The sequence below is a fragment of the Talpa occidentalis genome, unplaced genomic scaffold (genome assembly GCF_014898055.3).
Source record: "Talpa occidentalis isolate TD23 unplaced genomic scaffold, MPIMG_talOcc4v2.1 talOcc4.3, whole genome shotgun sequence".
Lineage (NCBI taxonomy): Eukaryota > Metazoa > Chordata > Mammalia > Eulipotyphla > Talpidae > Talpa > Talpa occidentalis.
The window spans coordinates 36049056-36063983 of NW_023603184.1; the positions used below are offsets into that span (position 1 = coordinate 36049056).

Here is a 14928-nt window from a genome sequence, read left to right on the forward strand (position 1 = left end):
TATAGGTGGTGTTCCTTTTCCTTATTTTGTTATTTCTAGTTTCCATACAATTTCTAGAATATGGCTTCTGTTGTGAGATGGGGGAAGTGAAAGGATCATAGTTTAAAGTCAGAATTAGGGGCCTCCCTGGTGGCACAAGGGGTTAAGATGCAGCGCTATGAGGCTATCTGCAGCCACTGCAGCGAGTTTGATCCCCGGCCAGGGACCTACCCACATGGCACACCAGACCTCTCCTGTCTCACCCACTGTTCTCCTCAGCAGTTTATTTCAGTCAATCTGCCTGTCCTGTTTCCCACTCTGTCTCTGGTGAATCCTTTCACCACCCATACCTCTGGCCTATATCCCAGTTTTTGTATGCATATATAAGTAAATCTTTTTAAAAAAATAAAGGCAGAATTAGGGGACTTTGTCCATGTTATCGCCTACTCTGTTACCTTGTCATGTATGGATACTCACCTGATTATTCTACCTTTAAGTAGTTTCTGTGTGGTCTAGACAGGTTAGTGGGCACTGGTGATACAGAAATGAGCAAAACCCAGTAGTTATCCTCAAATAGCTCATAGTTTAATAAGTAAAGCAGGAACACAGACAAACACTTTCAATCTCTGACCTTTTGTGTTGGAGACAGGATGTCTGAAAGACAGTGAAGAACTCCCCCAACCCTCTTGGGCTCATTCCCACTCTGTATTCTCCCACCTTCCGGCCATGCTGGGCCTCAATGGCACCCCCTTCCAGCCAGCCACTCTCCAGCTGACAGGCATTCCTGGGATGCAGACAGGTCAAGCCTGGATTGCTCTGTTTTTCTGCATCCTCTACCTGATCTCCATCATAGGCAACCTCAGCATCATCACGGTGGTGATTCGGGAGCCTGCTCTGCACCAGCCCATGTACTACTTCCTCTCTATGCTTTCTCTCAATGATTTGGGGGTGTCCTTCTCTACACTGCCCACAGTGCTTGCGACCTTCTGCTTCAACTACCGCCATGTTGGCTTTGATGCCTGCTTGGTTCAGATGTTCTTCATCCACACTTTCTCTTTCATGGAATCAGGTATATTGCTGGCCATGAGCTTCGACCGTTTTGTGGCTATTTGTGACCCACTACACTATGCAACTGTGCTCACCAATAGCCGCATCTTGGCTATGGGATTGGGCATCCTTGCCAAGAGTTTTACCACTCTCTTCCCTTTCCCCTTTCTGGTGAAACGACTGCCTTTCTGCAAGGGGAACGTTTTGCATCACTCATACTGCCTCCATCCAGATCTCATGAAAGTGGCATGTGGAGATGTGCGTGTTAACAACATCTATGGGCTCTTTGTGGTCATCTTCACCTACGGCATAGACTCAACTTTTATCTTACTTTCCTATGTGTTGATCCTCAAAGCTGTGTTAGCTATTGCATCTCAGGAGCAGCGACTCAAGGCACTCAACACCTGCATGTCACACATCTGTGCAGTGCTGGTCTTCTATGTGCCTATAATTGCTGTGTCCATGATCCACCGTTTCTGGAAAAGTGCCCCAGCAGTTGTTCATGTCATGATGTCCAATGTCTACCTATTTGTACCCCCAATGCTCAACCCTATAATCTACAGTGTGAAGACAAAGGAGATACGCAGAGGGATCCTCAAGGTCTTTTATAAAACCCAGAACTGAGGAAGGCTGTTGACTGTGAGAACACTCTGCTGCAGAAAATACTGGGACTTGCTGACTTTTGGAAACTTAAAACAAGGAAGAGAAGAGTCTGGGATCTTGACAGTTGTGTATGTAGAACTAATAAAAGAATATCTGACTCAATTAAATCCACAAATATGTATTGAACATTTATTGTGTAAAAGTCTCTTTACAAGTTATAATGGTAAGTATAACATACTGATGATTAAAGAAAGAGGCAGAAAAGGGGAAAATATTGAATGGAGAATAGCAGATATTCTGAAAAATGTTTACTATATATGGGAATAATTGAAGTTGTGTGGAGCTCATAAACTTGAACACAAATAATTCCACTACCATTAAGAGTGACGGAAATGACATAAACACTACAGGCAAATAACATCCCTGTGGAGGCTTGGTGCTTCATATGATATATAGACCTATTTATTTTGTGGCAATCAGGATAAGTGTTGTGTGTGTGTGTGTGTGTGTGTGTGTGTGTGAGAAGTAGGTTATGAAGGATGAGAGAGGTTACAGTGCTTGACATGGGGTTATAAAGGGAAGGTTATGATATTGATGTAAGTAACCACTTGAGAAATAGTTAGACAACAAGGTTTAGAATCTCACTAACCCTAAGTATGTTCTAGTGAGCAATAACATTGCTGTATCTATGCTCACTAGAAAGATAAAATCTTAGGCACCAACACAAGACCTTCTCAATTAGAATTGCTCTTAATGATTAAAGCTTGAGAAACACAATGTTTTCTATTCTAACAGCTGCCAGCCTGATTTGTAACAAAAACATTATGACTCATGGATAACAAGAATCTAGAACAGTGGCTCTCAAAAGGTGACTCCCAAACCAGCAGCAACTGTACTGCTTGGAATCCTGTGAAGCGTGCAAATTCTCAGACCCTTCCTCAGTTTTCCTAAGCTGGAACACTAGGGGATTAAGTTTTAGTAAGTTCTCCAAGAGTTTAAAGTTCTGCCAAGAGTTTTAGGAGAGGCAGGAAAGGCAGCGGTAAAACTCCAGAATTTAATAATTCTGATACATGAGAACCTTTAATTTAGAATATTAGTCTAGCATAGTGGGAGAATTGCAGATAGCTTCCTTTAGACAAACGGTGGGCTTCACATTGACCCTCTTGGGGAAAAAGATCTTGAGAGATTGTCTGAGTCAGACTGTGGGTGATTTTTTAAAGCTGATGATTTGATGATTCCCTGCTTATATAACCAGAAATTACTAGTCTTTCCAGACAGCACAGCCTGACAACAAAGGGCAAAGAGACATTACAGCCAAAGAGACATTAACCAAAACAGAAAGGCACCCCACTGATTGGGAAAAAAATCTTTGCACTCCAGTCAACTGATAAGGGACTGATCACAAAGATATAGAAAGAACTCACAGGACTCAACAAAAACAAAATAAACAATCCAGTCAAGAAATTGGCAGAAGAACTTAAAAGACATTTTTCCAAAGAGGAAATGCAGATTGCCAATAGGCATATGAAAAAAATGTTCAACATCCCTTATCATCAGGGAAATGCAAATTAAAACCACATTGAGATACCACCTTACATCAGTAAGAATGGCACATATATATATATATATATATATATGTATATAAAACAAGCAACAACTAATGTTAGCGAGGATGTGGTGGAAAAGGAACTTTCTTACATTGCTAGTGGGAGTGCAAACAGTGGAAAGCTGTCTGGAGATTCCTCAGTCTACTGAAAATGGAGCTACCATACGACCTGGCAATTCCACTCCTAGGGATCTACCCAAAGGACACAAACATTGATTCAAAAGAGCACTTGTACCCCTATGTTTATTGCAGCACTATTCACAATAGGTAAAACTTGGAAACAACCCAAATGCCCAAAAACAGATGACTGGATCAAGAAGATGTGGCATATATTCACAATGGAATATTATTCAGCAATCAAAAAGATAAACTCATGCCATTCGCAGCAATGTGGATGGAACTAGAGGCATTATGCTCAGTGAAATAAGCCAGAAGGAAAAAAAATATTGGATGGTTTCACTTATAGCAGGAATATAGGAGAACCCAATAAGACATCAGTGTAAAATAAAAAATAACAGCACAAAACACAACAAAGCAAAAATGGACAATTATAAATCAGAGACATCCTGCAGGGGAGGAGGAGGAGGGATCAGAGGGAGGGAGGGAGGAGCACAGGGGACTGCGGTGATGGTGCACAGGTGCATTGGGGAAGGAAACTCTATGGGGACTATACCTGAGGGGGTGAGGGGAAGCAAATATTGTTTAAAAATGAACAATGATGTAAAAAATAAAAAAATATATAAAAAATAATTGCAAGCAGAAAGAATTCATAAACTGCCTCTGAAATATTTCAAATTTCTTCATGGAGAAAGTAAAATTTTCTCTATGTCTATCTTCTGTTTGCTTTCCCTCATCTATCCTACTGCTTCCTAGAAAAAGGACAGAGCTTGCCTTTTATTCCTCTCCTCAATATACCCCCACTCTACTTGAAACTGAAACAAGACAGAGGTAAAATAAAATACTTAAAGGAAAAGGAAGGTATTGGGAAAGTAATTCTTTTGGGAGATCTAAAATTAGGACCTGTGCCAGAATTTATGATGGGGATAATTACCACTTACGATATAATCACATTAAATATGTCACTTTCTTCATATTGTCTGACTCCACCTCCAGTAGATAGGTACTATTCTCTTTACATATCAGGTTGGAAGTTGAAGGAATGCTAATCTAAATCATGAAGATGGTGGATGGCAAAGCTAGGACTCAAATATAAATCTGTGTGATGTGAATCCCATGCTTTTCCATTACTCTGGGATGGTTCTTCTGGAGAAGATCTTGAACTTGATAGAGTGGGGTGTGGGAGGGGGATGATAGGATTAGGTGGGGAATAGTAACGGTAAATGAATGGAGGTAGCCATGGTTGTATTGCTTAAATCCTGGGCCTGATTCTGGGTTTAAAGCTGTGTTCTCTGGATTCTACCTTCTAAAATTTATCCATTGGAACATAAACTTTAGATTATGCCTAGGAGATGGATTTTAAACCCAGAATTTGGGGATCTAGACACTGGGTTATGAACTCAGAACTCCAGTTTTGAGACTGGATGATTGGAGCAGAGGATTGCAAAAGAGCATGGAGGAATTTTTTTCCATCTTCCTCTTCATCACAAGGAAGGAATGATAGCAACTTCTTTATTCTATTTATGGAGCGAGAACAAAATCTCTAGAGGAAGTGTTTTTCCTTTTCTTTCTGTTCCCAAGGTAGATCTAATCTCCTTCCTTCCCCCCTCATCAGCTTCACACTCAGGCAAACAAGTACACCAGAGGCCCTTGCTTTTGGGAACTGTCACTGAAAGACATAAAGTCTCTATCCGCTCCTGGCTAGTGCTTCCTGAGGTCCTTTCTGAAGCCATTGTGAGTCCTGACCAGTCACTTCACAAAGTTTCCTCAGGTGAGTTTGAATTTATTTGTATCTTCTAGATAGGTGCATAAAAATTAAGTTCCTAAATATAATTCTGTTGGTAACTCTGTGTATTTTTCTCACTTTCTTTCACTGTATCTCTGTATCTTTGACTGTCTTTCTTGATGCCTGTGTGTATTTGCATATTTTTTTATCATTTATCTGACACATTGGTAGAGCCAAAAATCTTTCTTACGATTCCATCCTAGATTACACTGAGGTTTATTCTCGTCTCCACAATGGAATGAAATGACTGGTACAGAAAGAGTCTGTGAATCTAAGCTATAACCTAGACACTGCAGAAATTGATTCTTAAGATTTTGATATATAAACCATTTTTCCTCTCTGGGTTTTAGTGACCCCTTAAGTATAAAGCAGTGGATATTTATTCAACGTTTCACTTGTCAAATAATACCTTGTTTATATTTATAACAACCTTATGAAGCAAGTGTATTTTCAGCCCTGATTTCCAAATGAACACACCATGGGCTGAAAAGATTAAGTTACCTGCTCAAGATCACAGCATTTGAGGTAAGCTACTTAGACAGTAGACCCTATAGATGGGAGTTAACTTCATTTTTTTTTTTTTTTTAACCAGCAGGTGAAGACTGTTCTTCATCATTGGTGACATGGGAGCTGAGAGCAATGACAGCTTTGACTTTCAATCTGTCTTCCTGACTGGCATTCCAGGACTGGAGGCCCTACATGGCTGGCTTTCCATCCCCTTTTTAACCATGTACATTGTGGCCACTGTGGGCAACAGTCTAATCATGGCGGCTGTGAAGGCAGACTCTGCCCTGCATGAGCCCATGTACCTGTTCCTGTCCATGCTGGCTATCACTGAGGTGGGTGTCTCCGTGTCCACACTGCCCACGGTCATGGGCATTCTTTGGTTTGATTTCCGTCAGATTAACTTTGATGGCTGCCTGGCTCAGATGTTTTTCATTCATACCTTCTCCTGCATGGAGTCAGGGGTCCTGCTGGCCATGAGTTATGACCGCTTTGTAGCCATCTACAATCCACTGCGCTATACAGCCATCCTGACCTTGCCACGTATAATCTCCATGGGTCTGAGCATCACACTGAAGAGCGTGCTATTCATGGCCCCACTTCCAATTCTTTTGAGGCAACTACCCTATTGCCACACTAACGTTCTCTCCCACTCCTATTGCCTCCACTCAGACCTGATCCAGCTGCCTTGTGCTGATACGAAGCTCAATAGCATCCTGGGCTTATCCATAGTCCTGGCCAGCTTTGGGTTGGACTCACTGCTCATTGTGGTCTCTTATATACTGATTCTTTACACAGTCCTGGGCATTGCTTCTGGAGAGGGAAGACGGAAGGCCCTCAACACATGTGTGTCTCACATCTGTGCAGTGCTTGTGTACTATGTGCCTATGATTGGTGTGTCTGTGATGCATCGTGCTGCCAAGCATGCTTCACCCCTGGCCCACACACTCATGTCTAGCATCTACCTCATTGTGCCTCCTGTGCTCAATCCTATTATCTACAGTGTCAAGACCAAGCCAATCCAACAGGGAATTGCTACCTTGTTCTCCTGCAAGAAGGAACTGCTCTGAAACACTCCAGCAGGGCAGGTACTTTGAATCAGTGCATAAATTCTGATGGTGTTTCTGCTGTGGGGAAAACTCTGTATCAGGCATTTTTAAGAGTAATAGGAATGAGGAATTCAAAACTTCACCATAGGCTTAAATCTGGGAGGCATCGTTTGTCCATTCCTTCTCACATCTTATCAGTGTATGTGTATCTCAGAATGTGCATGTAATTCCAACAGATATGATCATTCCAGGGCAGAGATCAGGAATTTCCCTTTTTCTTTCCCTTTCAATCTCCAAATTAAAAATTTAAAAATAGCACGTTAAGGATAAAGTCTTGAGGCTTAATGATATTTGAATTGAAATAACGCAAATTTCTGTTTTAATGATCTAAGCAGGATTTAAGGACTTTCCCCCACAATCATCATCTTAGGAACATGCTTTTGAGTAAAGTAAGTGTACTTGCTACTTTGCTCCAGATAGTCATGGTTTATACTTATTTTCTGCAGGATCATTATTAAGAGTGCTCCCTTCCCCTCTCAAATATTGCTTAAACAATCCATTCTCTTGGCCTATGCAATAAATTAGAATAAATTATGAAGCACCCTACTACTATGTAAGGAGGCAGAATCTCCCCACAACCCAGCATCCAATGATCTCAACTCCCAGGATTTATTAACCAAGAGATTCTAAGGATTTGGAGAAGCTGACTATGTGGCCCCAGTTCAGTTGTAAATGAAATCTGGACAACCTCACAATGCCCTAAGACTTCAAATTCTGCTGTGAGAGAATCTCAGGCACTCTCTTTAGGTAAACATCCACCACCACGCAGGCCCAAATATCACTGTGCCTGGATATCCTTGCTCCCCTGTTCCCTTCCTTTTGGCCTTGACTAACCTCAACGCGTCATGCAGTGTGTGTCTTTTTAATCTGTTCCCTGACCCCACCCCTTTCAGTACTGTGAGCTTGGGTCTAGTTGACACTGCTCACTTCTGCCTATGGCAGCCTAGTGTTCCCTGGAAATATTTGCCCACATGGAAATGACCACCTTCCCACCTAATAACATGGTGTTGGCAGAGAGGGAATGACAGGACTGTCCTGGTTCATCAGTAGCTCCTCTCAGGTTTTCAGAACCTTTCACTTCAAGAACTCCACTTACAATAAAAATGCTCTCTTCACCATATGTCTTTTTTCCATACCTCATCGTGCTCTTAGTCACCTTTCCCCAGTACTTTTTTGAAGTACTCAGTCTACTCAGAACATTGCTCATTGAAGTTTTATGTTTTCTCTAAGTAATTAAACACAGTAACAAAGCTATGTAATTTTTCATGCATTTTCAAGTTGACAGCTAAAATTTTATCATGTTTACATAGTGTTAAGCATGCATTTTGGGATATATTATAAATATAGTCAATTTAAAATAAGTTGGTACAGTACAGCTTTAAATGCTAAATGGAATCTAAATGCTGATTTTTTTTGATACCTGACATCATGACTTTAAAAATGCATGAACACATCCTTTACCATATAGACATTTTACATTAGTTCCTTGTAGACTTCAAATTGTTATTTAATTCCCACCAAAAAGTTTTGATGATGGGATGTATTCTTCAGTTTGAAACTACTTGATGATCACTCTGTCATAATTATTTGTAGCATAAATGTGTATATGTAATTAAATTTGTTGTTTAAAAATTGATGGAACATAAAAATTGTTTAAGAATGTATTCTGTACTGAATTATTTTCCAATACTTATTAGTACATAGTTGACCAAGAAAACATAAACATACTTTAATTTTGATATGTTAAAAGTAAAATTTGGGCCCTCCCTGGTGGTGCAGTGGGTTGAGTGCAGTGCTGTGAAGCTATCTGCAGCCTCCGCAGCATGGGTTTGATTCCCGATGGCCAGCTACGGAGATACCCACATGGTGCAGCAGACCTCTTCTGTCTCACCTGCTGTTCCCCTCAGCAGTGTTTTTGGTTGTCTTCCTGTTCTGCTCCCCGCTCTGTCTCTGGTGAATCCTCTCACCCACCCACGCCTATGGCCCCCAGGTTCCCCAGGTCTTGTATAAACCTAAATCTTAAAAAAATAAAATTTTATTGGAAATTCGTTTCAAAGAGCTACATAGGCTTTTTTTCTTGGATCTGAAATGAGTATTATTTATTCATGGAATGAGACAAAATTTAGCAACAATTACATTCCCATTCACTTTCTATAAATGTTAATACTGGTAAATTTGATAATATAAATAAGAAGGTGATACTAAATTGTTTTGTCATAGCCCAATTACTTTTATTTTGATGCTTTTGGATTTAAATGGAAAAAATCATAAGATGATCAAAAATATTTTAATGACCTAATTAATGATAATTCTTTTGATCTCTCTCTACTTTTGTTGAAAGCAATAAAATTGATACCATTTGTTTTAGAGTATTTTACACAGCCATCCCTGTCATTCGATGCATTAAATTTTTCCAAATTTCCAGTAGAACCCTTTCTTTGCTCTCAGAAATTTTTACATATTGGGCTAATAGATCATGGAAAAGTCCAAGACGAGTTTTATTATTATTTTGAGGGTAAAGTGAAAGAAATGAGGTTGTAAAGAAGATGAAAAAAAATGTGTGACATACACAATAAAACCAGGTATGTTTTTGGACAAAACTAAGCAAAAAATGCATATGGATTTTGAATATCTAAAAATTCACTTCTTTAAAACTATCTATGGTGTGCTCAGGCAACTCCAGGAATGTTTTCTATTTCCTCCTGGTAAATATGCAATAGTTTAAAGGTCACTAGATTAGATGCTCATCAATGACATCTTTTATAAAGCCAAAGTGAATATAAATATACATACAAATATACACATATACACATATATACATGTATATGCACACATATATAAAAACTCAAGTGGTGATATTAAAACAATGGAATCCCAGCTTCCAAGTCGATAGGCAAAGAAATACAAATAGATATTGTTCACATTAAGACATAAGCCCCTTGTAAACTATTTTAACATTTTTCAACTCGAATTTACTTTATTCTTGATAGGGTGAATTATTAGACAAGTTAGACAATGTGGCATTTAAAAAGATGTTTCAATCAGTTTTTTTTCTTAATGTAAGTATGCAATATGGTAGAATAATAACAGTTTAGTGTGTCACAGTCTTGAGCTAATTTTCTCATTGAAAATTTTTTAGTTTCAGTATTTTCTATATTGATTTTATTTGTCAGATAAGCTATAATAGTCTTCAAAAATATATAAGGTTTTGTGAGTGCATGTGATTGGGTTGCTACTGGGTTGTCATTGCTTCTAGAGCCTCTCAGCTAAGACAGCAAAGAAATATACATCTGTAGACCAACCTGCATATATACAAACATCTATACATAGTCCTGTATTTAACCATCTGAATCCACATTAAACTAAATGCAACTTCATATATAGTTTGCCTCTGACTAGTGTTCATGGAACATTCAAACCCCCGCCCCCACCCCTCAGCTTTTCTTTAACCACTCAGTCTAGCATGGAGAAACCTGGCTCTCCTACCTGCCATCTATTTACTTTTTTAAAAAAAATATTTTATTTTATAGAATTCTTACATCATTTTCATTTTTGCACAATGTATGCATTTTCATTTTGGCTATATTTCCTATACAATTGCACCCCCCCCCCCTTATTTTGACCCTAATCTTGCCTCTCCCTGGCCCCCCCCCCATAGTGTGTCTCTTTGGTTTATAGTTGCTTGTTGATTTTGATTTTTACTTTGTATTAATTAGTCTTTTTCCTAGTCCCTTATTTAGGTTTTCTAGATTCCTGCTATGAGTGAGATCATCTGGTATTTTTCTTTTTCTTTCTGACTTATTTTGCTGAGCATGATCCCTTCCAGCTCCATCCATGTAACTGCAAACTGCATGTGTTTATCTTTTTTGATTGCTGAGTAATATTCCATTGTGTATATGCACCACATCTTCTTGATCCAGTCATCTATTTTTGGGCATTTTTTTTGTCAGTTCCTGTACATTAGTACAGTGTTTGCACAAGTGTTCTCACTCTGCACTCTGATGAAAAGCTACTTTAGCAACTACAGTACAATATTAATGCTTCCTTTTGTTTTTGGTCTTACAGATGCCACCCATTACCAAAGTGCCTAGGTCAGAAACCTTGTTTCCCTTTTCATTCATTGTGATTTTTTCGTGTGTTTGTAACTATATTCTTTTGGCTCATTCTGCATTCCATCCTGGGATACACTAATGCCCTAATTTTTTAAAAAAATATATATTTGTATGTATATTTTTTACATCATTGTTTAAAGTTCACTCTGTGTTGTAAAATACTATGGGTTTTGGCAAATTCATGTTGTCATGTATGTACATCACAGTATTTCAGAATATCACCACTTGAAGAAGTTCTCTATACTTGACCATCTCAGCACCTCACACCCTCAATCTTTGGTTAACACTGCTCAGTTTGCTTTCTATATAGTTTTGCCTTTTACAGAATTCCATATAAATAGAATAATACATAGGAGTTTTCACACTAACTTCTTTCACTTACCAATATGCACTAAGATTCATCCATATCTTTGTGTAGCTATAAACTCATCCATTTTAAATTTCTGGATTTAGCAGAATTGGTTTGTCTATTCTCCAACTGAAGGATATTTCGTTTGCTTCAAAAAGAAAAAAAGTTGCTTCTGGCTCTTTTCTTCTTCTGCTCATTTTTTGTAAAGAGATTCTTCAGCTTGGAGCTTGGTCCTTTCTTCTATAGTAAGGATATGGGCTATCTGCCACTTGAACTAGTGTAATCCTTTCTATATCACCATTCTTATGTCCTCTTATAAATCTTATTTAATGTATCTTGAAAAGGGTCAATAGCATAACCTTCTAAATTTTATGAAATAGAAACAAATTTCTATAATAAAATATGATTAGTATAGTTATTTATATTGCAGGCACTGAATAACATATGCAGGAATATTTATCAATAAAATGTTTTCAAAAATCAAATATATTTTGATATATAAACATATCATATCATTTTTTTTTTTTTTATAGAGGCATGTTTTTATTTATTTATTTATTATATTTGTTTGTTTTGTTTATACATGCACTGGGTACAGTCAGAAGCGCGGGAGGGTGAGAGAATTCACCAGAGCCAGAGCGGGGAGCAGAGCAGGCAGAAGGGCTGAAGTACACTGCTGAGGGGAGCAGCGGGTGGCAGGAGAGGTCTGCGCACCATGTGGGATCCTCCTCCGGTGGCCGGGGAGCAGCCGGGGATCGAACCGGCGCCGCAGAGGCCGCGGGCAGCTTCACAACCCAGCGCTCAACCGCTGCGCCACCGGGGAGGCCCTCATATCATTTCTTAAATCATAAACTCCACTGAAAAAAGTCCCCTTCCCCCAAAGAAAAAAAACTACTTTTGTTAAGGGAAAAAAAAACCCAGAAAAATTAAAAAAGGAATAAAGACTTTTTTTTATTTAATCTTCATCTGATTTCCAGTTAAATTTTGACTGTTATTTCTAGATCATTATCTATGACCATAAAATTCTTTCACGAAGAGATTACTAATGGTATCATATGCTTCTCATCAAAAATTGGCATAATATCAGGATTTATTTTTGTCTCAAGCTCTTTTGGGAGATTTTCAAGCCTGTTTCTTCCATTGAATGAAAAGTTTAATTTGCTCTATATCCCACCTATTATTTTGACTTATTTTTAACATTTTGATTTCCTGGTCCTAATGTCCCTACCCTGAGACTGAAATTTATTTTCCTCCTCCAGCTAATCGATAGTTCTCTGAAGAAACATGCTAACTTCTAGGCTCTAGTTTAAAATGGGAAAGCGAGGGAGGAGAAGAACATCAGAGGGGAAAGACCAACCTACCCCACTTGCTGTCTTTCAACTCCTAATCCTCCACTATGATCCCATTAAAACCCTGACTCTCTTGATTCAAATCTAAATCAGTCCTAATGTCGACCACCTGCGCCATGAACCCGATGATCAGAAGTTATTAGCCAAACTATGCTGCCTTTCAAGCTGATAATCCTAAGAGAGTTTATCTGGTTTTCACAAATGATCTGATTATGAAGGTCATATCCCATCCACCAGATTATTTTAGTATGAAATACCATGAAGCCAAAGGGAATCTTCACTTAGGAATTAGTCACATTAAAGCATTAAAAAGTTTTTTAAAAAATCTGTTCTGTTTAGACAAATGACTTCCTATTCCCAAAATATTATTTGTAGACCACCTTGAAGTTTTCATTATAAGTATTAAGGAATACTAGCAAGGAAGGGCCCTTATCCTGTCTGTGGGAAATCTTACTAAGCCATCATAATCTTTAGATATTGTGCTTATTTTTGTTTGGACTGAAATCAAGCTGGGTGTTGATTAGTTAAACCAGAATGGCTGAGAAGCTTGGCCTGTATCCATCCACGCTCAAAGTTTGACCACGGTTTTGCAAGAGAAAATCAGAGCACTCCTACCCACTAGAGTTTACCTGAATGTCTCAATAAAGGTGCCCAAGAGACTGAGGGGCAAGAGGGGTAACAACCAAGGGTTTCCTTCAAAGTTATTCTACCAAATCCACAGGAGAGAAGGCTGTTCAGAAAGGGAGACAAAACTTAAATAGAATTTTACTCAATGAAGCTCATCTTACTAGTAACGGGTAACTACTCTAGTAACTAACAAAATAGCTGGAATTTACTGGACTCAGATTCATATTTATTTTGGACAGCATATTTGCTGCTAGTTCCACCCAGTCTAAAAATCTCTTGCTTGAAGCCAAGGCTACATCATACTGCTTTAAAATATGATGGAGTTTTATTTTGTAGACTCCACTTCCCAATTCTGATTCTACTCTCTTATTAATAATTCTAACTTCTGAATTATTAACAAATCTATTCTCTCATCTTAAATGAATGTTTCTTTGGGAAAGTAGGCGGATAATTCCCTGTCGGATCTGCTTAGTCTTCACACTGTAAATGATGGGGTTCATCACAGGAGGTGCCAATAGGTAGATATTGGCCATGATAACGTGAACCAAAGGAGAGGCATGCTTGGCAAAACGATGGGTCATGGATACTCCCACCATAGGAACAAAAAGGACCAGAACAGCCAGAATGTGGGACAAACAGTTATTGAGGGTTCGGAGTCTCTCTACCATGGAGGCTACTCCCAGGATACTTCTCAGAATCAATGCATAGGAAAGCAAAATCAATAAAGGGTCCAAAACAGTAATGAGCAAAATTAGAGCCAACCCATACCAGCTGTTGACCCGGATGTCTGCACAGGCCAGGCGAATCATATCCTGGTGGAGGCAGTAGGAGTGAGAGAGAAGGTGGGAGCGGCAGAAGGGCAGGTGCTTGAGAAGGAAAAGGGGAGGAAGAACAGCCAGAACACAGCGGACAATGATGGCTACCCCAATCCTGCCGATGACTTCATTGGTGAGGATGGTGGCATAATGCAAGGGTCGGCAGATGGCTACATAGCGGTCAAAGGACATGGCCAGCAGAACAGAAGATTCCATGAAGGAGAAGGTGTGCATGAAAAATAACTGTGCAAAGCAAGCTTCAAAGCTGATTTCTTGAACATTGAACCAGAGGATCTGCATGACGGTGGGCAGGGTGGTGAGGGTGAGACCCAGGTCAGTCAGGGCCAGCATGGAGAGAAACAGGTACATGGGCTGGTGGAGGGAAGGGTCTATGCGGATCACAGTGAGAATGGTGGTGTTGCCCACGATGGAGATGGCGTAGAGACAGCAGAAAGGGATGGAGATCCAGATGTGGTAAGCCTCAAACCCAGGGATGCCCGTGAGGAGGAAGAAAAATGGATCTTGAGTGGAGTTAGTCACCTTGGACATGACAGAGGTGTGTAACTTCAAGTTCAGGGTCTTTGTTTAGAGAGAACCAGAAACAGAAATAACCACCATCTTTACTGCATTTGATCTAAACTTTGTCTATAAGGTTCAAATTTGTAGAGTATAGCTACAGGACGGTTCCCATACTCCATGGTTCACTTCCCCAGAATCGCTGCAGAATACTCACCACTCAAAATGCTTTGATCACTACTGACACATTAATTCATGGGCAACATTTTGCATTATTTTATCTGCTTCTATTTTCCCACTGCTATTCAATTCTTCAGGCCCTGAAATCTGCCTTCTATCCCACTCCCTGCAGTAATACCACTGTCACAGAGACTTACTTAAAATAAACTTGTAACTGCAAATGTGATGG

General features: G+C 39.4%; 3 protein-coding genes across 3 annotated transcripts; 2 read left to right on the forward strand and 1 right to left on the reverse strand.

Moving 5' to 3' along the window:
- Positions 1-665: 665 nt before the first annotated feature.
- On the forward strand, positions 666-1653 carry LOC119254640 (olfactory receptor 51I1). The gene has a single exon (XM_037521741.1). The coding sequence runs from the start codon at positions 706-708 to the stop codon at positions 1648-1650; it is 945 nt and encodes a 314-aa protein (XP_037377638.1). The 5' UTR covers positions 666-705; the 3' UTR covers positions 1651-1653.
- Positions 1654-5761: 4108 nt separating this feature from the next.
- Positions 5762-6712, forward strand: LOC119254641 (olfactory receptor 51G1-like). Its single transcript, XM_037521742.1, has one exon. The coding sequence runs from the start codon at positions 5762-5764 to the stop codon at positions 6710-6712; it is 951 nt and encodes a 316-aa protein (XP_037377639.1).
- Positions 6713-13598: 6886 nt separating this feature from the next.
- Positions 13599-14561, reverse strand: LOC119254642 (olfactory receptor 51Q1-like). Its single transcript, XM_037521743.1, has one exon. It carries the CDS (start codon positions 14550-14552, stop codon positions 13599-13601), a length of 954 nt encoding a protein of 317 aa, XP_037377640.1. The 5' UTR covers positions 14553-14561.
- Positions 14562-14928: the final 367 nt, after the last annotated feature.